Source organism: Melanotaenia boesemani, chromosome 20 (assembly GCF_017639745.1).
Source record: "Melanotaenia boesemani isolate fMelBoe1 chromosome 20, fMelBoe1.pri, whole genome shotgun sequence".
Taxonomy (NCBI): domain Eukaryota; kingdom Metazoa; phylum Chordata; class Actinopteri; order Atheriniformes; family Melanotaeniidae; genus Melanotaenia; species Melanotaenia boesemani.
Genome location: NC_055701.1, coordinates 20,646,236 through 20,673,464, shown reverse-complemented (window position 1 = coordinate 20,673,464; position 27,229 = coordinate 20,646,236). Strand labels below are relative to the sequence as shown.

Below are 27,229 nucleotides of genomic sequence, written 5' to 3'. Positions count from 1 at the left end.
TTGGATTGTAAAAGGAATCACAATGTCAAAACTAATTATGAAGAAGGAAAAACTTAAAAAGCTGGAGGATGCGGGCATCGATCCCGCTACCTCTCGCATGCTAAGCGAGCGCTCTACCATTTGAGCTAATCCCCCACCGTACTTTCTTGTCTGTCAGTGCTAGTTTTATGCATGCATTGTCTATACCGCTTCGTCCATTAAAGGTCGAGGTGAAGCTTGACTAACATAGCATTTAACAGGTCTACAGAACATGTAGAATATATGGAATATGGCCAAACTGTGACCATATTCCATATTACTCTGACCTCTCAGATTTTCTGCACATAATAATATTCTGTTCTCCACAACTAACCAGAAACACTGATATTCAGAAAACTGTGGTTGAAGTGTATGCTAATAATCCTCCAAGATGGACTAACTATAAACACCTTTTTTATCATATCATTTTTATCTAATAATACCACATCTGAGTTTGCCCAAACTCCAAATATTAATAAATTAGACATTCAAACAAAATACATCACGAGTATTTGTTTCACAACTGTTTATTTATTCAAAACTCATAAGATGAGTGTTCTGTAGACATGGTCAATGATTGTATGTTCCAGAGAGCAGACAACAGCCAGTTTGCAAAGTAAAAAATTGTTAGGAAAGGACAAGAGACTTCATTGTTTATTTTGATACTATTGATGACTAATCAACTGGTCACATACCTTTAAATAAGTGACTTTCTTCCAGACAACAACTCATAAATTTGGAACCTTTCACAGAAAATTATAGGTATAAACACAATATATTTAGCAGTAAAACATGACAATAGCTGTCATGTGTAAAGGTGTCTGTACTGATTGTGTCAGACCTAGTAGTGAAACATTACAACTGCTACGTAACCATGATGTCAGTCTGCAGGTGGCAATTTTACCATCCGTTAAATTTAAATTTAAAGGCTGCTGTATGTCAGCCTCAAAGATGCAGTGGCGACAAACCAGGATCGTGCGACAACAGACAAAATTCTTCACACAAAATACATTTACAAAATATCACTCATTCACAGTCAATGTGTAACATTCTCATGCTCAGATATGTTGCTGATCAATAAGGAATAATTGCAAAGCTCTGATCATTAACCTCGAGTCCTCAGGCCATAGAATTTCCTTCAGCTTATCTACATGCTTTGAACCCACAACAACAAATGCTTGATGTCGACTGAAGCACATACCATAACACACATCATCTGATCTCAGTTCATGTACAGTAGGTTTGCATCAGTTTTGCTACGGAAAGTTTCTCTAAAGGAAATATAAGTTAAATAAATAAGAAATAGCTATTAAAAAGTCACTTTTGTTACAGTTTTAGTAGCTCAGGGAGTGTCCTGATGGCACATTGGAGCATTGTTGTTCTGTGCTCTAATAGTAGTATAAACAGCGCACAAAGGCAAATAAATAACTCCAGAATAAGCAAAGACATTAATCTTTTAGAAATCAAAATGTTGGTAATATTTACAGACCTAAACTTACTGTTAGCCATAACAACCTTTTCATTCTAGGTTCGGTTTAATTTTCTGCATTACTCATGCTGATATGACCAGAATATGCCATACATTACTGTTATTGTTACTGTGTAAGTGGAGGTGAAATGGAGTAGTGAATGATGATACAGAGCAGTTGTGTAAAGATGGTCTGAGGTTGGAAGGGGGGTTAGGATACTAACAGATACACATGAGAAAGAAAGGAAAAGACAGACAGAGAGCAGGGATAAGGGTGGGTATTTATAGAAAGCGTGCAGAGTAGAAAATAAATGAGGCCAAAAAAAAGAAAAAAAAAGTGAGGAGAGATGGGGATGTTGGATGAGAAAGGAGATGATGGATTCAGTATTCATCCTGGTCCAAGTGAGCTTGTTCATCAAGGTCTTCATCATCTGGAGGTGCAAAGCCTTCCTAAAATACAGAAAGCAATAGATAATATTTAGGTTCCCTGCTTTTTTATATGCTTTAAATGACATGCAGAAAGACTTGAAACAACATTGTTGACAGGTACCTCTGTTGCGTAGAGAATGTCAATTATCTTGCTGAGGATGGGATTGTTTTCACTTTCGTGCTCCTGACAGATCAGCTCGATATCCCTTAGTTTACTGAAGTAGAAGTCTCTCTCCTTCTCTAGACCATCTACAGTCAACTTCAACTCCATCAACTTAGGAGGAGAAGATAATATGTTGAAGATGCAGGTCAAAATGCTCGTGAAGTATGTGGTCAGAAAAATCTTTTCCAAGATGTTTAACATACTGGATTCTAACTGATATAATTGTATTACATGACATGCATGTATTAGTTTGAATGTTATGTTTAAGAGCTTATTTGATTGGAATGCTTTTTTTTTAACCTTCTTCACGCTCATTATAATTATTATGCTAATAATTAACTGCTGTTTATTTTTTTATTACAAATTGTTTATTATTTATTTATTTATATATACATTTATATCATGTACCGTAGATGATCAATTAAAAAAATCTTTGGAGTTTACATATAGAAAAAATAAGTTGCTAGGGATGACTCAATTGATTGAGTGCTTTGACTTTTTTTATTTATTTTTTGGGGCTAATTGTTTCATTTTAAAACAGTTTCCCTACTCACTTCTACACCTGGGGTCAGTTAATTAAACACACCTGTGGTTGATCAGGCAAGCTTGTGGCCATCCTTAGTATATCAACTCCTCTGTGTTGAGTATTGCTTTGTTATGTGAACTTAAACTTTTAATGATTTTGGGGGATTTTTATTTTCATTCTTTCCATTTCCTGAAAATGAGCCTGTTTGTCCTAGAACTAAGCCTTTTTTAGCCTTACGGTTATTGTTGCACCTGATTTTCTGTGAACTTGTTTAGATTTTGCTTATTCACCCTGTTCCCCTTAAAAACGTGCCAAAAAGCCAACTCTCCTGTTGGTATTTACTCTTTTTTTTTGTTGCTACAGGCATTTTACCAGCATCAGATTGGCTGCTTTTTGATAGCCAGGCATGTTGGACTGAAATTGCCACGGGTGATTCCATATCTCCAGAATCTAGGGCCTAACTCCACCCTCCAGTGTGACAACGCTCTTCCCAGAAGAACAGTGCTACTCAATCCAGTAGGTTTTCCATGTATCCCTGCTTCAACACGCCTGAATCACATTAAATGTATCTAACAGCCAATCAAGTTCTGCACAATGACTCATTAATTTGGGGCAGGTGTGTCAAAGCAGGGATACATGGAAAACCTGCTGGATTGCAGCCTTAGTGAGACCGAATTGAGTAGCCCTGTTTTAGAATTTAAGAGTAGAGAAGATGAAATGGACTGCTGAGAGTCCAGACCTCAAACCCCATTGATCACATGTTGGATCAGCTTGTGCCAGAGCAGGGATCACCTATTCTGCACTTCTTGAGCCAGGTTCTCTATGTTTTCCCTACTGCAACACTCAGATAATGAGTCGTTAGGAGGCTGGTGGAGAACTTGACAAAACTGTTGGGAAACCATTTAATTTGAACCAGGTGTGTTGCCCTAAAGAGGTCTGGAGTTGGTGATCTCTGCGAGTGACCACACTGGTTGTGACATTGACCTTCAACAACTCCTGGTGGAGGAGTGTGATGCCATACCACATCAAAATGTGTCCAGGTTGATGACCAGGATGAGGTGCCAAACTGTTGTGGCTACATTTGGACCTTCCACATGCTACTGAGCCCCCTGACTGTGTAAAATGAATAATGGGTAAAAACAGCCAATATGTGTTGTTTTTTCCTTATTACTGTGGGACGAGTGTAATCAATCCAAAAAGCAACTCAAAACGAGTTGTTGGTTAACCAGATTTTGGCATATTTTGGGGGAGAACTACCTGCCATTTAGCTGTGCTGCTTTTTCCACAGAAGCACAGTTTTTTTTTACTAATTTTACCTTGTTGAAAAGATGACAAATCAGGCTTTCTAATGATGTTTAATACAACACCTGCTGGTATTATTAAATGGGAGAATTAAGCAACCAAACACAAATTCATTACTTTTTGTGCTAAATTTACAAAACCGCTGGGATGATTCAGTTAACGTTAAAAGTAGCCCCGACTTTTTTGTTTCGTTTTCATGTGGCTTGTTTTAACCGCAGGAAAAGAATAAGTGTTTTTAATAATGAGCATTCACATGTGTACCTTTTCAAATATAAAAGTTCAAAATGTCTGCTATTAATAAAAATGAATGCAATACATTTTAATACTCAGAAATAACTTCCAGAAAAATCTAATTACATAAAGCAAAACATGGCATGCAACTCTACCTGCTGATTTAGCTCCATGATCTCAGCATCACTGCCCCCATTTCTAGACAAAGAAGGATTCTTCCTCATGGCAGGAGTGTTGTGTTGGACCCTCTGCGGTGTTGGCATGTTTTTGGGAACTGTTGGGGATGTCCGCTGTGGTCCTGGAGTGGTCAGAAATTATAAGGGTTTACTTAATGTTAGTGACTTAGGAGCCACGGCATTTTACTTCAGAGCAGTTGTGGCTATGGACAGAGCACATTATAGAGCACTGATGCTTTCAGCTTGTAGCATGATGTGCTTTTGATGTCTGATTTAGGGAGTGGATTTTGATTTGAGCTTCTGTTAAAAAAGACTGACATTAATTGCTATAAGGAGCCAGATGATAAATTAGATCAAACTGTGAAACAGCTGGAAGTTGTCCTTGTTTGAGAGAAAAACTTGGGAAGTAAAAAACCCAAACAAACCTCTATAAGTGCTTCAGCAAAGTTGTCTCAAAGGCAGAACATGCTAAAACACATTATCACAGTTTTGAGTTTAAATGTCATCATTCTGCCCATTCCCACCCACACTGCTTACACGTGACAGAGTCACAAAGCCGGCTTATGACACGCTACAAGTCAAATTAGATTGTTTGGCATGATTCTCAAGCAACAGAGCAGGGCCATTCCGGCTGGCGTTATTCATGTTAGTAAATGAGGCAAAACGTTTTATTTAACAAACCAGCTTTCAAAGGGATAAAGCTGCCTCAGTGTTGCATCAGCTGTGCAATGCAGAACACTGGGGGAAATAGCTGAATTCAATATTTGTGCAGATGTTTTGGCCATTCCTGATCATAATCAATTCAAATTAAGGGGGTAACGGGACTACTGAAGCTGCATGATGTATATTTTCTACATCACTAATACTGCATCCCACTATGCACTGTGGTGATAACCAAAATCCTACAGGCATACCTCCAGTGTCATAGTTGTGTGGATGCTGGACAGTGGGATGGATCAGAGGACAGCAGTCATTCTGTGAATCGTGCTGCTCACACCAGTTGCTTGCAGGGAGCGCTTTGAGCCATCCAAAGCTCAGCAAAACCGTGCAGCAAAGGCAAATTGGTGGGTTTACCTTGATTTCTCTTTGGTTTGTGGATAAAGTGATCACCTGGATTAGGGGGAGGGGCCACGTCCTGCCCTTGTCTGGCTAGTAAAGGGTCGTACTCCTTCCCATCATAGTTGGCATCGAAGAACTTCTTGAACCACTGCACAAATTCAAAGTTGTCCTGGAATTTCCCTTTTACAAGCTTTTCTACAGGAATTATCTGGCCAGTGGAAACAGGAAACGCTTGTGAGGCAGGAAATGCTTGTTGAGGTATAAAAAGAAATGCATAATTTTGTAAAAAAGACTCCTTACTTTGTCAACACTCATCCTTTTAAAAGCTGCTTGAAGAACTTTGAAGTTGTGTATAAATTCATGCTCCAGTTTGGCTTGAAATTTGACCTTTTTCAGAAGAATGCACCCAGGAAACAACATGTCCATGAACTGGCAATATGCTGCCCCTAGAAAACACAAAGATTCAATCACCTGTTTTGTTGTTTCCACTAGAGTCACCCATCACAGCAGCTTTGGTTGAGAAGTCTTGCTGAGCCTACCTGAACAGAGCTGTTCGATCTTGGTGTAGGTGAGATGCAAAGAATCGTTGACCCATGCCAGCATGTCATGTCGGCTGAGGTTGTCAATGGACACAGATGTGGCGTACACATTCACTGCCATCCCCGCGCTGAGACAAACAACAGAACTCATTCAGATTAAACACTTTCACCTGTAAAAGATCCAAATTCTTCCACTCAGCCCCACCAAGAGGCATGTCCCTCTTTTTCTTTTAAAGATCTATCCCATCAACAGGGGCTTTGAAGGCCAAATGGGTGGCTATATGACCACTGCTCCTTGATCCTTTGGGTGGAGAAGTAGTGCGCAATTACAAATAGGCTTTATTTAACTAGCCATTTTGAAGAAGCTGAATTGATTTTGGAAGCTAATAGTTATTTTCTCAATAAATCTATTGCCTCAGGTGCAGTTTTCAAACACTTTATATCAGCAATTTAAAACTCCACATTATTGATCAAAGAGTAATCTACACATTTTAGGAGCTAAAATATTTCTATATTCTGTTTTACACCTGCACCCCCATCCATCTGTTGGTTATTACGAGTAGTCATAATTTCTTAAAATGATGATGCGTATTTCTTACCTTCACAGACAATTACTAGGTTATAATACTGTTGCTTTTGTGGGCCAGTAAAACTTATTTTGACCAGTGACAATGGCTTTTAGTGGCGGAAAAGCACTTGAAGCTACACGTGTGGTGAACATAATCCTGTCTAGATTAAACAGAAAAACCCTGGTGTTTGTGAGCAGCTTAACACATCTGGCAGCTCCAGCCTTCTCTGTGTTCACTTCGCTCGCCTGATAATTCCTTCCAGCGGTGTCATGTCAGAATGAACCAGTGACACCTCCCCGCACAGAATGAAGACTTTCACGTTTTTGCATGTGTGCACCTGATAACCAATGAGAAGCTGTAACATTTCTGTCTATTTGACTTAAATAGCTGAATCATGTTTGTTCCTGCAATTTGTACAATTGCGATTTCTAATATTAGTACTGTAAATGCACCTTCGACAACGCGCATGCAAGCGGTTTTCATGGGACTTGGTTGCCCTACAATTTAGTGATTATTACCAGTCATCATTAACTCAGCTATTAAAACCCTTTGAACCACACACTCACATCGGTTCAGCTACATAATCAGACGTGTAGCTCAGTGCATGTAGCCTAATGAATAAGGATAAGCGGTACAAGAAAAGTCAACCTATTCTCCTAAAAATGTGCCGGGCCTTGGAGAAAAGCTGCGATTCTGACTGCAGCAACGTCCTGAAAGCAAGCCATTGAAATCCTTTACACCAAATGGGCGGGGGTCCTACATGTCGAGCCGGAGCTGAGAACAATAAATGTCCCAGTTAGCTGGGAGCCTTGTAGTTAAAAAGCCGCAACGATGGTGCTGCTATCCTAGCGGCCCCCTCTGCAGGCCTCCCCGAATACCCCAGGACTGTCAGCGCACGGGAAATATCCTCGCTGAGTGGGAATAAAGCACAGCTCCACTCCCGCAAACATGTACGCAAACATTAAAATGTGGCAATAACAGGTATAAGCAGGTTGCTCACATATATGTGCTCATACCCACCGTATTCTAGTGAGTCTGTGTTGTTATCACGCTGGCAGTATTCCTTATGGCAATGCTTGCTGCTGTCGTCGTTGTCAGACCCTGCGCGGTGCAGCTCTTGGTAACGGGCCGCCCTGTCTGAGGCTGCAACAATCCAGCCGCTACTGCGCATGCGCACGACTCCATGCTGTTAAAGGTTCATTATAAATAGGACTTTGGCCTCTTCCAGCTAAAAGACACATGATGTGTTGGTTAAGATTTTAAGCCTACTAGTGACTGAGGGTTTGTGGAGGTCAAGTCACAATAAAACAAAATAAAAAAATTAAATGAATTTATTAAACAAAACTTTTGCTTTAGTTTTATCTGCTGCCTAATTATAGAATAGAAATCTGTTTGTCATTGCATTATAAATGTCAGCTGTGTGTGCATGTCAATATATAAAGCAGTTAGTGCTATCCAATATTCTCCACTATTCTCCGCTCCATCTTGATGTACACTTAAAAACTTAAAAACTTTCCTGAAGGAAACCTGCTCTCATTGTATAAAGAAATATAGAGTATAAAAATGTTGGTATGATTGTCCCTTTTGTAATTCTGTTTTATTGTTCCTAATTGAAAAAAGTCTTTAATGGGAACCTTTTTTATAGCATCGTAACCAGGACTCCCAGGAAAATATATCTTAATAAAATCCTTCCTGGTAAAATAAAGAATTAAGATTAAATAGAGTAAAAACCATAGAGCCCTTTCTCCTGAATCCTGCTTAAGTGAATGTGCAAGTCTCATGCGCTCTAATAGTTTGAGTTGTAGATGGTTAAGATGAATAACTGGTAAGAAAGAAAAGACTAAAAAATGTAATCATGTTTTGTTCCACATTTTATGAAATTATTAATTACTCAAGCTCATAAGAAAGACCACTACTACTTGATTTCCAATAGAAAAGGGATATTTTACCTCTGCAAAATGTGGGGGCAAGGCAACGTGAAAAACTGATCTACTTAAGTTAAGAACAGCTACCTAAAATATACTTTCCACCACATGACTTGATTTCATTGTGGTTTATTTGCACTCAAATCATGTGATAAAGAGCTGCAATAAAATAAAATAAGAGACAGGAATTCAATGTGATCACACATTGTTCAGCACCAGTGTACAGTTGGGAGAGAAAAGACCAAAGTGAATTATGTCCAGAGACCAAACAGTAAGCTGTGGGCTTATACTTAACAAAAACAGAATACAATCAGGTACAATTATTTGCATGTAAATTTAAGGAAATAAGAACCACAAAATCTACAGTAACAGAGCGCTTAAGTAAGTATCAGTGCTTTTTTGTAGTTGCTAAACAAACATAGAAACTTTCGGTGGCATAAGAAGGCATTTGATCCCATGTGGAGACTTGGCATTAACTAACATCTTCTAAAGAGGATTTTCATCTTCTCTATATGCTCACAGTGGTATGTTACATTGGAAGTGTCAGTCAGAGGAACATTTACACTCGGCCCTTTCAGACCAGAACAAATCAGATCTGTAAAAAAGAAATGTCAGTGATCAACATGTCATGATCTGCACTGGTGGTGTGGGACAAAACATTTGAGGGCATCGTTGTTTTAAGGTGTGAAAAGGCAATCTGGGTGAGACTTTTTGCTCTCTGTGGAAATGAATCAGATCACAAAGAATGCTGCTTAACATAATTACTAGTTGTGCTTGATGTAGATCTAGTCATGTTAACATGCACAGGAGTCACAGCAGAGGCTCATTCACATTTTGGTGGAGGTGGAACAGAAGTTTGTTCTGCTAAACGCTGTAAACATGATCTGAAATGCTAATATAACAATGTTGAACCACTGAACACAAATCTCCTTCTTCTAGATGAATTAATTATAACGAAAAACAACAACACAAATAATGTTATATAAAAATAAAACTATTACAAAGGAAAGCATGACTTATTTTTGCTCATCAATTGATCGCTAGCAATTATTTGTTAATTAACCTCATTCATGTCAGCATCCTTATAATAATTAATTACATTTCATTCACCATAGCTCACAGTAAAAAGACATTTTGTGACATTAAATCATGTAAAAAGGCATCTAAATAGTACATGATACAAGTGCAAAATTGTATATTACAGTGAGGTAACACAATCGCATCATAAAACCAAGACTCACCTTCATTTTCAAGAACTATTTGTAAGATACACAGACTTTTCCTATCATGGTCCATTAACCAAAGTAATTCAACTCAAACTCTTTTTGTTTTATCTGGTCCTTATTTGGTTGACATTTGACTGGAATTTGGTTGCTGTAACCTCACAGCAAAACATGTTCCCTGGCTTTGCTGCGATATTATTATCACAAATTCATACAATATTACCATTTTAAATAACTGTGCTCAGTTTAAATAAAAAAAAATCCATTATTCAACACATATTGTAATATTCCAGAGACAAAAACAAATCTTGCTTGGTTGTAAATTTTCCTCAAGTGACATTCTTCCACTTTATGTCACAAGCCTCTGATTGGTTACCAGATTCCGCTGGATCTACCTCCAGGAGGAGCCAAGATCCTGGCAGAGGATCTTTTTGGAATGCTGTCATCAATCTGAGCACCTGAAGTTGGAGGAAACAGGATCATGTGAGTTCACCACTGAAACAAAACAAACTTGTATTTGTAGGAACCTGCTAAGCCATTTCTTAACAGCCTCTGCTAAGTTCTAGGCAGACTGGAGAAGTGCATCAAAAGATGAAAGAAATTCTTCACATTCCATTTGCTCACAAAGCAGTTTTTCTGACTTAGAAGTAATTTTTGATGATATAAAAAATCAAGTATCTTGTAGCACAAATCTTTCTGTCCACATTAACATCGTAAGTGAATAAAGTATTTTGTCACTTAAACAGCATGAATCTCATGGCATCAAAACATCATAGACTTGACACTTTATAAGGTTTTAAGTTTTAACTTGTTAATTTGTTCTGTTTGTTGAAAGTGGCTTGTATAATTTCCCATAATTTCCCACATTCAGAATCAGCAGCTACAGGGTAGGTATTAGTCTAAATATGCATAAATATCTATGGGTATAAAATAATCATAAATGTCTTTTAATAACCTTATCTAATCATTGCAATCAATAAAAAATGTCCATGATTTGTGCAGACATCTCCTGTTCTACCTAGTCTTTGTGGGGCTAACTCCCTGCAATACTGGTCACAACAGCACCATCATCAGGCCAATTCTTAGCTTGTTCTTTAAAAGCTATCAATATTTTCTCATTTTTATAAGTGGAAAAATATGAAAAATATTTTGTTTGCATAATTAATGTTATGTGCAAAACCCAGGTATTTCCTTGTGACTTTAAGTTTTGTTGGTCCTCACCAGACAGGCTGAAGCTGGACTCATGGAGGTCCCTCATGCCTCCATGCCTGGTGCAGGGGCGCGTTGGAGTGTCCAGATCTGGAGCACCCAAGTCCCTCTTTCCAGAATTAGCCACAGCAACAACTTCACCTGTGTAGGGTTCCCGCTCCACAGCTTTCACAGCCTGGCACTGGTGCAACAAGGTGGTAATAGACATGAAAAATACAAGCAGGTTAACGATGGTGAATAAACTAAAAAAAAATCTACCTGTTAACATTGAAAGAAAATAAAGTCCGCATATAAAGAAGCAGGGATTGGCATCGCTAATTGTGGAAGATAAAACATGTGAGCTCATCCTAAAATGCTTCTTAAACAGAACTCAATTAGGTTTAAAAACTAGGAGAAATTAAATGTATCTAGACTTTTGCAATATCATACATTACATTCTATAAAAATGGATTATTACAGCATTTATCATACAAGAATCACAGTTGCTGTCTATGTAAACAATGGTAAACATCTCTACATATGCTTAATGTGTATTTCCAGTCAATCTGATACCTTTTCCCTCTGAACCATCTTCTTGTAGAGGTAATCTGGGAAAGTCCTCAATGGGCAAAACTTCCCAGAACCCTCAGCACATGTGAACATGCCATTTTCATAGACCAGGCGCCCACGGCTAATGGTGACCAAGGGCACCCCGTGACAACGGAGACCTTCATACAGATTTATATCACCTCCCTGGACCTGGTTTTCCACTGAGATGATCCTACAAGCAGAGTTGGAGGAACACAGATGACTCAGTTTAGTCAGGCAAAAAGTAGATCAGCTTCAGACACATGAGATAAAAGCTGCAGTGAGACAAGCTGGTCGATAAATGGATTGAGTTTCATACTTGGATCCCTCGGGATCCCAAACCACCACATCAGCATCTGCTCCAGGGATGATCCTTCCTTTCCTGGGGTAGAGGTTGTAGATCTTGGCTGCATTTGAGCTTGTGACAGCAACAAAGCGATTCTCATCCATTTTACCTCCAATCTGTGAATTATAACAGATATAAACTTAATCTTATTTTGAACACAAGTTATGAACTTAAAAACCCTCATCAAAAGCAAGTTTTTGTGCTTCTTTTGGGTGGCATGGCTCAGTGGGTAGAGTGAACATCCTGTAGCCCAAGGGTTGCCGGTTCAATCCCGACCGATCGAGTTCATGTCTAGGTGTCCCTGAGCAAGACACCGAACCCCTAATTGCTCCTGATGGGTCATGGTTGAGAGCCTTGCATGGCAACTTCCGCCATCAGTGTGTGAATGTGACGTACATGTAAACCGCTTTGGATCAAAGCACTATATAAGTACGGACCATTTTTGTCTGTAATATGTCCCTTAGTAGATCACATCCATAACCACCAAACAAAAACACAAGTGCTATCTGTGCACGGAAGAAAGGAAAGGAAGAAAAGAGCTGCACTTACCACTCCTTTCTCCCAGATGACACTCATGCGGTCCTGAATGCCTGGAAGGCCATGGGGGATCTTTGTGAAGTCATCCTTGCCCATGGCTTTCTGTTTGAGTGTAAATGGACGGTGATCGGACGCCAAAACATTCAGAGTGTCACTGTGACAGGAGAGAGGAGTTCACAGTTATCCACATTTATTAGTGCATCAATAGCACTGACATTAGTTCATATCACTGAGACATTGCATATGCTCTTCCTCACTTTCCCAACAGACTCATTAAGAAATTTGGAGTATTGGGGTCCAGGCGGAGAGGAGGCACGGTGACATGGGCGGCTGCATGGGACCAGTCCTGATGATAGTACTGCATGCCATTCAGGACAGCGTGGGCTGTGGATGTTTCTCCGTGGACCACCTTACCTGTGATCAGACAATATGTATACACATTGAATCCAGTGATGAAAAAGGAAAGCACAGAAACACTGACTTTACCTGAAATGCAGATTATCTGTAAGTAAACTTGCTTGATTGCTAGTAATACCAAATGTAAAGGAACATTAATCTGACCTTGCATCTTGGCTGTAGCCACTACATCTCCTGCAGACATACTGGATACATTCACAAGATAGATTGGGCAGTGGGCCTGACAGGAAACAAATACAAGAGGTAAATGATCATTTTGTGACTAACTACTGCCATGTTAACAATTCTGTAAGTGTACATTATTATTAATGCTTACATTAGTTTTAATGCTAATATTAGCAAGGTACCGCTCATACACTGTCCAATGACAGTGCTAACATGACTAAGTTTAACTTGTATGATGGTTAGAAAGCCTAACCCATGACAATATTAGCTCTGTAGTATATTTACATGACATTTTCTCCCTTCATCAGTCTCACTCACCCTGTTGGCGATGGTAATGGCTCTATGTGTTGCTTCTGCCTCCAGCTGTAAAGAAACCAAAGGCTGTGAGAGATCACACAGTGGTACTGGATTTATTTGGTCATAGGGATAATAATTATATTCCAAATAATTGGAATAACCAAAAGTTTTTTTTTTTTTTTTTATTGACAGATTCTGGCTGGTTAACTCTAAGTATATTACCTCTTCAGGTCGGCTGATTTCAATCCCCTCTGGGCCACTGATACCCAGGTCTAATGCTTCCTTTGCACCCTGAAAAATGTAAAAAAGATTATTTAAAAATCTGAGAATGATCAATTCTAATTAATAAATAAATAAATAAATAAAATATCTGTTAACTACAGCCTCTGGCTCTTACCAGGTCTTAAAATTAGATAACTAGAACAGATCAACAAAAACTAAACAGAAGCCGTTTGTGAATAATAAAGTTTCTCCTTCCACACAAACCACACTTGTGCAGTCCTTTTCTAACTGTACTGTTGTAAAGTTTCATTTTTAACATCCTAAGGCCTGTAAAGTCTGAGATGTAGATTGTTATTGTTTTAACAATTTTTCTGAACTTTACATGATCTGGCCTTGCTAGGATGAACACTTCAGGAACATAATATCATTTTCTGATATGTAAAACCTATAAGTTTCAATACTTTTTATTTTCACGTAAATGTCAATTAACAAAATTTCAAGTAAAGTGTATCATCATCAACATTCATCCTCACCTCTGCCACCAGCTCCCCGTTCTCAGCATGAACCCTTGCAATTGCCCCGATGTCCTTACAGTGCTGTAGGGCCTGGAAGAGCTCACTGTCCCTCAGCATGAACATGTCCTTATAAGCCATGGACATCTGGAAGGAATTCACTCCTTTTTCTCTCACCAGCTTCTCCATTTCAGCTTTAACCTGAAAGAGGGGAAGTGGAAATCTAGCACCAACCTGTAAAGTTTGCTTGCACAGGAATATTCCAGGTATGATCAAATGAATTAAGGAAACTAATTAAACTAACTCTCTGTTTGTACGTATGTTTTTGTGGTTGTTTGATTATTTACTCTTGTAAATAAGTAGGATAATAGAATAGCCTTTAGCTGTTCTGACAAGAAAAATTATTAGAAAAAAATTACCGTCTAAGAGTTTCTTGCTTAGTTAATATTTTGTAATTTACATGTGACATTTGCACAGTAAGTTCAAATATTTTTGGCAAAATTACTTTTTTTTTTTTTTACGTTTTTTGTAAATAATATAATTCACTGGCACATACATAATATCATACTACTTAAAGACTAAATTTAAAAAATGACTGTAGAGTTGGAGTGGGGGAAGGAGTACGAGAACTGTTTTCCTACCCTGGGTCCCCACCAAGTAACTCCCACATGTAGAGCATAGTCACAGCAGGATTTGGGGTCTGCCAAGCTCCGGCACTTCTCGTAGGCATCCATCAGAGACTCATTCTTCTCTGGCAGAACGTGTCCAATCACCATTGTTGTACCGCCAACTAATGCAGCCTGGAAGAATTCCAAATAATAGATATTTAGTGTGTTGTCTCCCCTGTGTTATCATAGTTTTTTTTCTTTATTTTAAACAGATATATATATATATATATATATATATATATATATATATATATATATATTGCAAAGAAATTCTTTCATCAAATATTTTTGCTATTGATTGATTGTTTAAGATTCAAAACTTAAAGAATTACCTTAATAGCTCAAATCAAAACAAGACATTTAGTGACATAGTAAACAGAAGAAATTGATTCATGATGCATTTAACTCTAAAGGAACCGTAATCTTCTAATTACCTCAACTTCTGGTCAAAGCACTGACAGTAAAACCTTCAGTGTTTATGTTTATGGTTATATGTAGATTACTGCTTAGTGAAAAATAAATCTATCAGCAGTTAAAGCTCTAGACTGACTCCTTGTCACAGTGTAATCATGAGCGGCTGAAAGCCGTAATTGCTTAATTTCTCAACACTTTTTACTTGCTCATTCTCCAAAAGCAGATTTACGTCAGTAAAGCCTAATAACCCCAACAAATGAAGACAGAGCTTTTTTGTGCATAAGTGCATGCCTCACTGAGCATCTGTCAGCTGACCCTAGAGGGAGTTGAGTGGTGTGCACTGGGAAGGGGGCAGGTGGGAGGGGAGAGGGGGGCGTGGGTCTGAGCTCCATTGTTTCTTGCAACAATGGCGTGAGTGAAAAGGCTTTGCGGCAGTCTTTGCAGCAGCCCCCTGGTATCCAAGGAAACAGATACTGATCTGCATTTGTCTCTGGATTTTGTTCAGGCGCATGGGAAGGTTTGGGAGGGGCGGTGATGAGATGGGGAACAGTGGAGAATAGTGTCTGTCACCGGTGTCTGCTAGTCTGTTCGGTCACAGCATCCGTCACCTCTCATCTCCCAGTATTTTACAACGCTCCAGAGTGATGAGTCATCATGGTGCCCTACAGCAGAGTGGGGTATCCCAGTCTAATCAAATTAGCATTTAGCAGCTATCAGCCTTGCTAACAAAGACCACGTGCTTGTCTCCCAAGGTTTATAATCAAGATTTAGTAAAACATTCTGAAGTCTACATTATTCACCTACCAGTAAATGTCTTAACTTTAAAGCCAAGCAGCTGAATTTAGGTGCTCAAATGGACACCATCAGTCTTTAGCAGCTCATTTCATTTTGCTTTATAATAGATATTATTTTACTACACCAGTTGTGCTGATCCTTCAACATGATGCTCTAACTTCTTCCTTGTGTATCAAGAGCATTTCTGCCTAAAATAAGCAACACATTTAATCCTAAAATACTAAGAGGCATTGAAACAAAAACCAACAAGCATCACTGTCATCTTGGCTAAAATTAACATCAATGAGAAACATTTCTTATTTTTTATCAGCTGGACAAAGTAACACATTTGCATTTTCAGATGGTTATTACCTTGGTGCCACTGTAGTAATCATCTGCCGTGATTGCATTCATAAAGCTTTCCTCCAGGTGGACGCTGGTGTCGATGCCCCCTGGAAGCACAAGTTTCCCTGAGGCATCAATAACTTTGGCCCCTCCAGGGATCATTAGCTCCTTTCCCACCTGCTGGATGATGCCATTCTCAATGTAGACATCAGCCTCCTGGGTGCAGTCATCATTCACCACCTTACCACCCTTTATAAGAATCCGCACCATTGCTGAGCTGGAAGACATGGCGATTGCTCTGTGAGGACAAGAGAAACACACATTTACTAAAATGAAGAATTTTTGACAAGCATCTTTGACAAATACCACAGTACGGTGATATGACTTAAATACTCTTAATACCTCATACAAATGAAGAAAAAAATTACACCTAATTCTAACTTAATACATAACAAAAAAAGGCAATAATGCAGAGAAAATTAACCTTGTTTCAGTACCTCATTTTGAGATGGTTTAATAAGGCTAAAAAGAAGAGAAGGCTCAGCGATGCTACTCTGTGACCAGTCTGTCAGACTATGACTGACATCAGCTTCAGCATTAAGTAGGCTGTGTCAGTCACTGCCTGAGACCTGACGTTCCAGTAGACGGTGATGATGTGGTGAAAACAAAAAAAAAAGCTGAATCCAGTTGTGGTTCACAATAAGCTTAACAAGGGCTCAATAAGACCATTATTTTAAACAGACTAAAGAGGCACAAAGCTACTAACAATGAACCCAACACATTGTGAAGATTATCGTACAGAATACAGAGGCTGAAAGTGTATATATATATATATATATATATACATATATATATATATAAATATATATATATATATATATGTGTGTGTGTGTGTGTGTGTGTGTGTATAATCAAAAGTGTAACCTTCCTGTATATGCTTACTTAAAAGTTATGAACTTTAAGTGTCAGTAATAATTTCATATGTTAAAAATTAACAAAGATTTACCTGGAGCACCTGGATCTGAACCTTTGGATGCAGAAATTAAATCATTTTGTTTCCCAGCAAGAAGATTAGGACCCTCACAAAAAAGATATAAAATCTAAAGCCTTAATGGTGGAGTTAACAAAGTTGGGTACTAACCCCAACAGGAACCCACAGACAAAAGTGAGTATAGATTCAAGTTAAGTTAAGCCACACCATTCAGTGGAAAAAGGGTATAATGTCTGGGTTCTCTACATAACTGGGGAAGGTTATGGAAGCATACTGTACAATACAAAGTGATGGTTATTTTTATCTCATGTTCAAAGGGGTTTAAAAACTGCCTTAGAACAGACACATGTATCTCCTAACAAGTACCCACATCGTATTATATTTTGACAACAAAAACAAATAATGTAAAATCCTTTAAACATGTTGCTGTTAGTGCCTACATAAAATTTAGTGGGGAGACTGATGGGATCGCTGGTTTGCTAAGTGTTAAAAAAAAACTCTAATCCACTTTAAATTCTTTAAATTCACTTTAAATTCTTACTTATTAAAATCCGTTACAGTTTTCTTTTTTTTAAAGCCAAGTTCTGGAGTATAATAGGTGTCATTAAGCTTCTATCTGGGATTATTTAGTCATAATAAACAAAGAAACCATTTAAAAGATCTGTCCTGCACTATATTTTCCTTCCCTCCACACCTCTCTAGCAGTGTCGGACTCGTGTGTGTGTGTGTGTGTGTGTGTGTGTGTGTGTGTGTGTGTGTGTGTGTGTGTGTGTGTGTGTGTGTGTTAGTGTGTCCATCTTTGCGCTTACGTGCGCGCATGACGCGTACGTATGAGGGTGCGGCAACTTCACTGCATGGCATGGACCCCTTTACACATTCAGATCTGATGGATGATAGTGAGATGTGGTTGAGAAATCCATCCTCTGATACTGACATGTTTCATGTTGAACTGCCATCTTCCCCTGTTTCTTAAAGCTTAAAGACACCATTACCCATGACAGGTATAATCAAGTTGTTAGCACAACACTGTGCCAATAAGTGCGCAAACATTATGGAAGTTGTTTACTGAGAAACAACTAAATGGATTAATATTTTGGTGTAAATTTAATATTTGATTTATCCAAAAAAATCAGTTTTAACACACATATTTAGTGCCAATCCAAAATTATTTTTTGCATTCAACATTTTGATTAATTGTGACCGCAGTGAGATGTTGACACTTGCACTTGTGCCACTTGACACAAAGAAACCGGTCTCCATCATGATCGGTTGCACAGCGTTCATTACCGACTTACAAACCACCACCCTTCTATAATTAAGACCTACTTGCAAAGTCACCTCGCATAAAAAAAAGAAAAAAAAAAAAAATGCAGCCCTTATGCCTGGTGAAGAGGTGTGGTTGTACTTCAAGGTGTGGATAAATCCTGGGGAGGAAGGCAGGAACAGCAGGCAGGGCAGACACCCAGACGCGTAGACGGGGCGGCGTGGAAACAAAGTCTCCAGGCTGCGGGAGAGGATTTCCCCTCTCCGACTGAAGCCACCGCAGCCCACCGGCCCTAATAATGCTGATAATGTGGAGCACATACCTCCTCAGTAGGTCTGCTGCTGCTGCTCAACGCGGCTCTCTGGTTACTTTCTGACAGGAACAGAAGGCAACACAATCCGTGGATGGCACTTCCCAAGGAGACACACACACACACACACGTACATACACCAGATGGATGCCTTCCTGGCCGGTCCGCCACCAGCAGACCGCAGCATCATCACTGTGAAGTCGGCATGGAGATAAAACTAAGACTTCCGGTTTAGTTTTCCAAAACAAAAAACATTATTTGTGTAGACTAAAACCATGATCCAACATTTGCCACGGAAAAGTCTGCTGATAAGTTACATCTTTAGTTGAGAATAGAAAAGCAGTGAAAATATCCTTCTTCGAAAGGTAAAGGCTTCACATTTATGAACTTCTTATGTGCTCAGTGCTTATCCTGGACCTCAAGATCTAAAAATATTGGGATAAAATTATTTAGATTCGTGAATCTAGTTAAAGCAGCTTTCAATGAGTAAACATCTTTAGGCTGTAAAAAGAAGCACGCGTGATCTTTGTTTTTAGTATTAAACAGCAGATAAAGCTGACAACCGTGGTGGATAATCATAGAAGAAAAAAACAGAGCAGTTTTCTAATGGCATTCTTGAAGAAAATTAAAGTAAAATCAACCTGTACCACAATGACAGGAGAGCAGAATGTGGAGAAGAGAGACAGTTCATGATATGCAACATATAAAAAAACTGGCCATAAAACATGTGAATGCAGCATGATAACATGGGGTCCTTTATGCCTACTGATTCAAATGAATCTGACTTGATGCTGTTGCAATGGTGCATTTCACCTGCTAAAAAAAACCAAAACAAAAACAAAGACTGGATGCTGCATAAACAAACCTGACAAAGCAAGAAGCTCATACGTTGGTGCTTTAAGAAAGTCATTTCCTACAGATGATTACTAAAATAGTGTTGAAATCTGGCATTATATTTAAGGTTATGTTCATGTGAGAAACGTTTGGTTACTTGGAAAAAAATATTCTGAATATTAAAGCAAGTATTTATTATGTCTTACTGTGAAATAAGTTAACATGAACTAAAATCCTACATGCACATAAACAGAATTCAGACCCTGTCTACATCTTATGTTGTAGGTACAGCTCATGATTTTCGGTGTCAGTCTTTGTGTCTGTTGGTAACTTGACGCAGGAGGCAGCATCCAGGCCGTGCAACGACTTGACGCTCCAATCAGCGGCCCTGAATCAAGGCTGGATTGCATCATCATCCAATTACGTTGGACTTTGGGCGTGTCCGTTCAGAGGAGGTTGTACCACTATTGTAGGAAGAGGGCGATGATGATATATGAAAAAATACTCATTGGCTTTTACAGACTATCTGTGACTAAGCCGCACATTTCCTCTACTTTTACAGTGAATATCATGGATTGAAGACATTTATTTGCTTTATTCTATAGAGTAACAATCTTCTGTTTTTATATTCCTGAACCCCATCTGCCACACTTATGGATAAATGAAAAGCATAACAGGTGGTGCAGTTTAAAAACACAAGGTACAAGTGCAAACATAGGGATGGAAAGCTGAAGAATGGCAGCATGTTGAAGCTCGAGCAGACAGAAGCAGCAGGAAAGCCCTAAAGGAGGTCAACACTCAGGAGTCAAGACCCTGAGGGATCTGCCACTCCTTGTTCACAGCCCTAATGGCAAAAAACTGAACTGAAGATCAAAAGATATTTACACCCTCCATCAACCCTCCTGACAATTACAGTCATCAGGATGAGGATTGTTCAAGAACCTTAAACACCTTTCATTACATGAAATATTTAAATGTTTCATGGAGTAATAGTCTAATACACACATATCACTGTACCGTATATCATAATAATGTTAAGATAATAAGTAAATAAGAGAAAAGAGGTGATTCTGTTACAGAATCTTATGATAAAAGCAATGAAAACTTCAAATTTCTTACATGAGGAATCCTTTCTTGTGTGTTATTAACAATATAAGGGATGTTCAAAGATAAAACAAACTGAAAATGTGGAAAGCTACCAAATTATTAAGGGTGCTTTTTATTTTTAAAATGCATATATGAATAGATGGGGGAGGTTTGCACTGTTGCATCACAGGAAGAAATCTCTGTGTGGCGTTTTGTTGTTTTCTTGTTGCTTGCTGGACTTGGGATCTATTAGTATCCAGCTTTTCCTACAACAGTAAAGATGATGGGTTAAGTTTGTTTTTAAATGACCTCGAGGTGGGTGTGGGATGAGGTCTGTGTGGTGGCCTTGTAACGGAAAGGTGGTGTGTCTTATTGCATACAATAATTAAGCAGTATGATGGCGAGCTAATAACTTTGAACTGATGATGTTAAACAGTTTGGCAATTATTCTTTATTTACTCTTGTGCTTTTCATAGTTTTAATGGATTCTGTGAAATAAAAATGTTGGTCAAATCAACGTTTGTGAGAAATGGCTTCATTTAAAGAATCTGTGAGCTTTTATAGAGTAACAGTAGTTTAATTATTAACCGCAGATGGTAAATTAATTTTAGGAAGTGTACAGCATTGGCCGTTAACCAGATCATTTTACAAAAAAAGAATAATAACAAGCTTTTTTTCTTAATCAAGACATACTTCATAGTTCTCCTGTGCTCTCGCCTACAGGTAGTTAGGAAAGAATGTTATTTAACATCTTACAGGATGATCTTTAGCCACATTGGACTTTTTATCCACTTACTGTAGACCAATTATACAGTAAGAAATGACAGCTGTAGTTTAATGACCACAGCCACAGTCTCAGGACACTCTTTCAATGTCACACGTATTGGATGTCGGTCATTTACAACCTTTGTTGTGTCATTTCAAGTTGTGAACATATTAAAATTATTAGTAAAAATACAGGGTGGTGTTAGTATTGTCTCACAGTGCATGGTGTGAATGATTCTTAATATTAATAATTTATGTTACTATGAAGTAGTTATGAAAAGTGAGAGTTCTGACGGTGCAGTCCTGAAGCAGCAGTTTCCAGTACTGCAGACACCACCTGTCATGGTGGACTTCCTCGCTCATAATTATTCCATCAATCTCGTCAGCTTGTATAATGTTCTCAATAATTATGAAAAATGTTTAGCAAAAACTTTGTTTTTTCCCCAAGTGAATGCAATATGCTTCAGTATTAATTCAATCCTAAATGTAAATACTTAACATTTTTTATTTTTTAATATCTGTCTAAAGAAGGTATCTCTGGTAAATGAAAGAGTAACTCAATGGGACTACCTGGGTAAATAATGGCAGTATATATATATATAAATTAATAATAATACAAATATGTATGTACATATATTTCCGTATTTTATATATACACAGTATGTATATATATATATATGAAAACATTTTTTGCTTATTTTGTTTTTCTTCTCACTGGCTGGATATGAACTTGACTTAATTTGAAAAAAGTAATTTCACAATTTCATGTGTTGAATGAAACTTCAATGGATGTCTGTTCATGCCACATTTTAAATTTGATAGTGGTGTAAGATCTTCAATTAGATTTTAAATGGACAAATTGTCAAACAAATTAAAAAACAGGCAGACGGTGTCAAGTTTGTTTGTTTTTTTTTTCCCACAAAAACAAGACATTTATTCAAGTGTTCTCCAGCACAAGTACATACGGAGCCTTTATCTTCTCTCTGGACACTAAACATAAGTATGAGAGGGTCAGAGTGGAGAATGACTGCTACATTTGCTGTACGAACTGTTGTTGAGGAAAAGCGTATATAGGCCATAAAACAGATATGACAGAAAGGAAGTCACAGAGAGCGTCAACAGTATCACCAAATATAAAAGTATTGACCTGCCTTGAACAGTGAAATGAAAAGTTCTTGCTGATAGAAATAAACAAATACTCGTTAATTCAGAGCAACTTTCTGAAAACAGACATGGAGAATATGATGGCATGGAATGTAGTAATAAGAAGCAATGCGCATTAAGCATACAATATGCTACAGTAAGTTTTTTTTTTCTCACACGATTTTCCCACAGATAAGCACCAACTACAGCAATCTCTAGTCTAAAACAATATAAGAAACCTTTCATTATTTGTTATCCTTATGTTTTCAAGTACAAAGTTAAAATGCCTTTGTTAAAATATTTATGAGTGAAATAATAGTTATTTTCCATTACTACAAGGAACTTAAAACAGTCATTGTCAAGACATGTTTATTTTTTTCCAATCAAATATATTTTTCTTGATTAGATAAAATGTTTAGCACCATTGGAAACACCTACAGTCCCTCTTTTGAAAGTCTTACAAAAGGAAACAAGCTGGAAAAAAAAAAAACAGAAAACCCAAAAAACAGCATTATGTAGGGCTGTGCAGGGAAGCTAAGACTGTTCCTCTTAATAATGTCCATCAGCCAATGTTAAGCTCACAAGACATTACATCTGGATTCACTTGACACAAACAAATCAGTATGAAAAAAGCTTGAAGTCTCCCAATATCTAACACTTAAAGCAAGATCTGAATCAAATTTTCACTCGATTTTTACTTTTTAACCTAAGGATTTTTTTATGATATATATTAGCAAAGAATTATATTTGTACATCTCATAAAAAAAAAAAAAAAAAAATCAGAACAGCACCCGGAAAATTATGTACAAATGTACAAAACTGAAGGGATGTTAAGTGTTATGAGAGGAGGGGGAGGAGGGGAATAGGGGAGTAACATCTGGTTAAATTATCATTGAGAGCAGGAGCTCATTGTGAGCCTCATGCCCGAGGACAATACAATGACAATAAGGTCACTTAAGAAATGAATTACATAAAGAAATTAGATTTAAAATTTTGAATCTTAAATATGATATAGATTAGGAATAATATCTGCTTTTATTGGCCTCTTTTCTTTGAGTGCCGACATTCTTGTCAAACACTATGCCAGTTTTTTGTTTTGACAAACTGCAGCCTAAATCCTCCATATCTAGCTTTGAAGTTACAATCAAGAGAATTTAGTTGGTTATCCAACTTAGAATCAGCACTTAAAATTTACCAACATGATCACTATAACATATCAAGGGAATAGCAGAGGCCCAATCGTCCTTCACAAGGGACAAAATATCACACAAAGCAGACTACTCTGCTCTTAAACTCTCTTACATTTTACAATCTTAATAGAAATAGACATTCTTTGAATTTTGGTGGCAACATACTGGGTTGCTGCTTGAAAACTGACAAGGAAATGGATGACAGTGAAAAAAGGAAAGAAGTTTGGGATTACCGATGTCAATCCACTTACTGTACAGTCAACACGAGTTTCACATATCAAAAGCCATACTTGCACTTCTATTGGCACAGCCCTACTGTATACAAAAAGTATTACACGAGGGTAGATCAGTTTCACATCATAAAACTAACAAAAAAATTCACAAGAACCAATATTTAAAAACAAATGAAGAAAAAAAGAAAGTATACATACAAAAGTGCTTTATAATGTTGATAAAACAGCACAAAATTGCTATAAAAAGTAGAAGAACTTAGTGAAGCCGCACCATGTTGTTGAGGATTTGCACCTGACATGTTTTCAGTTTAAAGAAGAAGCTGCTGAGGAGGATGCTCCCCCAGTCTGGTCACCGTCCCCCCAGCAGCCACGCTTACTAACAGTTGTACAGTAATATCATTAGTCAGGATGAAACTAGAAAAAAGTAGCTCACCACAGACTTTGAAGTTTTTTTTTGTCTGCTTGTTTCTTTTTTTTTTTTCTTTTCTTTTTTTTTTTGGGAATGACAGAAAACATCACCTCCCATGTGGCTAGCTTCACTCTCTGTGCAGAACCAGGCCGTGAGCCTGAGTGTAGCAAGGCTGAGAGTTTAAATGAGCACCAGTAGAAACGGTATAAAAGCTGTAAAAGAGAACAGGCTCTTTGTTGCAATGTAACCTTTATGTTTCTTCTGAAGTGAAGAAAGCGGCACAAAACTGACTATATTTTTCATAAAAATGTAAAAACATTAAACACAAGTTATTCCAGCAACAGGTTTAAAGAGCACTGTATTGTCTTAAGTCGTAGTGCCACATGGGCTATGATGTTTCTCATCATCTTGGAGCACCATGGTATTGTAACCATATTACAGTAGTACCTTTATTACCTTCAGTTGTGTGTAGAAACTGTAAACAAAGAGGTATATGTGATCTGGCATTTTGGATTCTCAGAGACACGGCTCTCCCGACACTGAAGAAAAGCACCTTCCTCTTCTTCACATCTCTGTGAGGCTCAGTAGCTGGAAGCATGGCTGCACTGCAGGTGGTGATCTTGCAGCCTTGACATACAGTACGCTCACACAGCGGAAAGATTTCACATATCTTTAAAAAAAAAATAAAATAAAAAAAAAGGCCTGTCTGTCTGATGTTTCCCATCGCATTATCTTCTCTTTTACAAAATGTGTTCAGCACTTATATGTCTCAGTGTCTTGAGAAGAAAGCATAGTCTCAAGTATAGCTTGCACAAACAAATCATCAATACTTGATAACACTGCTAAAAAGGTAAAATGACATAAAAATTAAATAGAATAAGAATTAAATTCAAATACAAGAAATAATATGATGTCTACGTCACTGTTTTGCTTCCAAATTATACTAAAGTATAATTTAAGGATCAAGGCTCTTATATCTAATCACAACATATAGTTGTAGTTCCTAAATGATTTAGAGCATGTTTTGAGCAACTTGTTGTGTTGCTCAAACACAGGCAAAGTAATCTTTAAGTGGTGCAAACAGGTGGCGGATAACTGGGACACTCCATGACCTGCCCAGAAGCCTCTGCCTCGCCAGTCGGCTCATGTTGGACACATCCGTGTAGTGGACAGGGAAGCCAAAGACCCTGATGAGAGCAACCACCCAAACCACCACACACAAACACAACCAGAAGGACACACAGAGTGACACGAGAGGAAAACACAGAAAGATAATCTTGAAATTCTGATCTCAGTATTACCCGTATTTAGTCTGATTATTTATGGTGACATACCTCTCCATCTCAGTGCACCAAAGTATGTCTTCCTTCTCATTCATGTAGACAGGGAAGTGCTGGTCCTTGCCCTGCTTGATAGAATTAGACCTGGTAGTGATGGTCCTCACCTTGTCAAACTGGCAGAGAATAAATAAACAATGTAAAAACACAGCAGGGTTTTTTTTTCCCATTTGATGTCTCGTAAAGATACAAAGCTTAATAAAAACTTTTTAAACTTTCATGATGCAGTTCTCTAGATCTACGGAAGCGCAGAGCTGTCCCCCCATCCCAAAAAATTAGGACTTCATCACGTTATAACGTGATAGTTTTACTGTAAAAATGTGAAACTTATGAAGTTTTAAAGTGATACATTTTGTAGTGAAAATGTGGACTATAAACCGTTTTCATCTTTGTATGGGGAAACTGTGCATGCTATGGTCAGAGAAATGTCTAATTAGCCAAATGGGATTAAGTTGTACTTCACTGGAGAGATTTGGTGACGCTTGGAGGACACTGTGATAATGTTGACGCTGCACCCTTAAAGCAGACAGGACAGCAGCTTCATGTCGACATCTCATTTCTCCCAGTCCCAGAAGTGCTTATAGCCTTTATAATTTTTATTTTTATTTCCTGAAGACAGCCACTGGCGTAATCATAGGTACATGTTATTAACTAAAAGCAGCACGCACACACTTTATGGCAACTCAGACACATGCACACACCGCCTAGCTGCACGCAGGCAGGTGATGTACCGTGTTGCTCACAACTGTCCCACATTCATGTGTGTACAACAATAAATCGGAGTAATTAATCATTGACTAAAACAACTGAAATTTTTCAACTTGACAAGAAAAATTTCCACAAAAAGTATTTTGCTCCAATATTTCTAGATCGCAACAACATCTGCATACCGTAGGCTACATTAATTCATGTTCTTAAATAAAATTTATCACGTTAAAACGGGACAAGGCCCCAACTTTTTTCATTTAGGTAACAGCTCTATGCTTCCATACAGATCAGATGTGTTAGAAAACTTGAGGATTTAAACAAAGCACAGGATTTTTCAGATTTTTTTTTAAAAACTATTACCTCTTCCTGCCACATGGACCCAGCAGCGTGACTTTTCTGAATTAAATTAGCTGTTGCATATTTTGAACAAATCTAATCAGCTTTGATATTTTGCTGTTACTAAACTGAAAATAAAAAATGTATCACTGCAAAAACTACACTTTTTTCCATGATTGCATCTTACTTCTGACTTTTTCTCCCAAGCACTTAGTTAACTTGCTTTTTATTTCAAATGTACCTTAGCTGTTCTGCCGTGTTCCAAACAGTTCTGGAGGTCCAGCCTGTCAGTGCACATGGCGGTCAAAGGCCTGGGGAGGAACACAAAGAGGATCCATTTACATTTAAACTTAATGTAGAAATGAAAAACTTCATTTTAAACTCTGTTTCCAAAACAGATATAATGTGTAAAATGATGAACCAGCTTGCTATGATGACATTTTGCTCTTGTGGAAGCTACATGGGTAACAAGCAAAGACAGCCCGTGTCGCTATTTCAGCAGGACAGAAAATGTAACAGAGG

The 27,229-nt window shown here is 38.0% G+C and overlaps 3 protein-coding genes and 1 non-coding gene across 16 annotated transcripts in view; all 4 read right to left on the bottom strand.

Moving 5' to 3' along the window:
• Nucleotides 1-62: 62 nt before the first annotated feature.
• Nucleotides 63-135, bottom strand: trnaa-agc. Its single transcript has one exon. It is a non-coding gene; the product is annotated as a tRNA-Ala (tRNA).
• A 394-nt stretch (nucleotides 136-529) lies between these two features.
• mapre3a (microtubule-associated protein, RP/EB family, member 3a) lies at nucleotides 530-7,623 on the bottom strand. Of its 2 annotated transcripts, XM_041972490.1 has the most exons (8): nucleotides 7,501-7,623; nucleotides 7,133-7,254; nucleotides 5,912-6,039; nucleotides 5,673-5,818; nucleotides 5,424-5,580; nucleotides 4,293-4,435; nucleotides 2,037-2,189; nucleotides 530-1,936 (listed from the first exon to the last, which is right to left on the bottom strand). In XM_041972490.1, exons 3-8 carry the CDS (start codon nucleotides 6,030-6,032, stop codon nucleotides 1,868-1,870), a joined length of 789 nt encoding a protein of 262 aa, XP_041828424.1. In that variant the 5' UTR covers nucleotides 6,033-6,039; nucleotides 7,133-7,254; nucleotides 7,501-7,623; the 3' UTR covers nucleotides 530-1,867. The 2 variants fall into 2 exon arrangements, with proteins under 2 accessions (XP_041828424.1, XP_041828423.1); XM_041972489.1 differs by lacking the exon at nucleotides 7,133-7,254.
• An 895-nt stretch (nucleotides 7,624-8,518) lies between these two features.
• Nucleotides 8,519-18,844, bottom strand: dpysl5a (dihydropyrimidinase like 5a). 3 transcript variants are annotated; one of them, XM_041972461.1, is made up of 13 exons: nucleotides 18,679-18,844; nucleotides 16,129-16,399; nucleotides 14,542-14,700; nucleotides 13,922-14,101; nucleotides 13,389-13,457; nucleotides 13,188-13,232; nucleotides 12,849-12,924; nucleotides 12,545-12,701; nucleotides 12,300-12,441; nucleotides 11,724-11,866; nucleotides 11,390-11,597; nucleotides 10,850-11,018; nucleotides 8,519-10,086 (listed from the first exon to the last, which is right to left on the bottom strand). In XM_041972461.1, the coding sequence occupies exons 2-13, from the start codon at nucleotides 16,387-16,389 to the stop codon at nucleotides 10,001-10,003; spliced, it is 1,695 nt and encodes a 564-aa protein (XP_041828395.1). In that variant the 5' UTR covers nucleotides 16,390-16,399; nucleotides 18,679-18,844; the 3' UTR covers nucleotides 8,519-10,000. The 3 variants fall into 3 exon arrangements, with proteins under 3 accessions (XP_041828395.1, XP_041828396.1, XP_041828394.1); XM_041972462.1 differs by lacking the exon at nucleotides 18,679-18,844 and adding an exon at nucleotides 18,475-18,670; XM_041972460.1 differs by lacking the exon at nucleotides 18,679-18,844 and adding an exon at nucleotides 16,599-16,834.
• A 3,767-nt stretch (nucleotides 18,845-22,611) lies between these two features.
• The window catches only part of dnmt3ab (DNA (cytosine-5-)-methyltransferase 3 alpha b), a 44,171-nt gene continuing 39,553 nt past the window's right edge, over nucleotides 22,612-27,229 (bottom strand). For all 10 annotated transcript variants that reach the window (XM_041972426.1, XM_041972427.1, XM_041972431.1 and 7 more), the window contains 3 exons: nucleotides 26,949-27,018; nucleotides 25,661-25,779; nucleotides 22,612-25,513 (listed from right to left, as the gene is read on the bottom strand). In XM_041972426.1, the coding sequence (XP_041828360.1) occupies nucleotides 25,372-25,513; nucleotides 25,661-25,779; nucleotides 26,949-27,018 (331 nt within the window). In that variant the 3' untranslated portion in view covers nucleotides 22,612-25,371. The remainder of the gene's footprint in view (nucleotides 25,514-25,660; nucleotides 25,780-26,948; nucleotides 27,019-27,229) is intronic.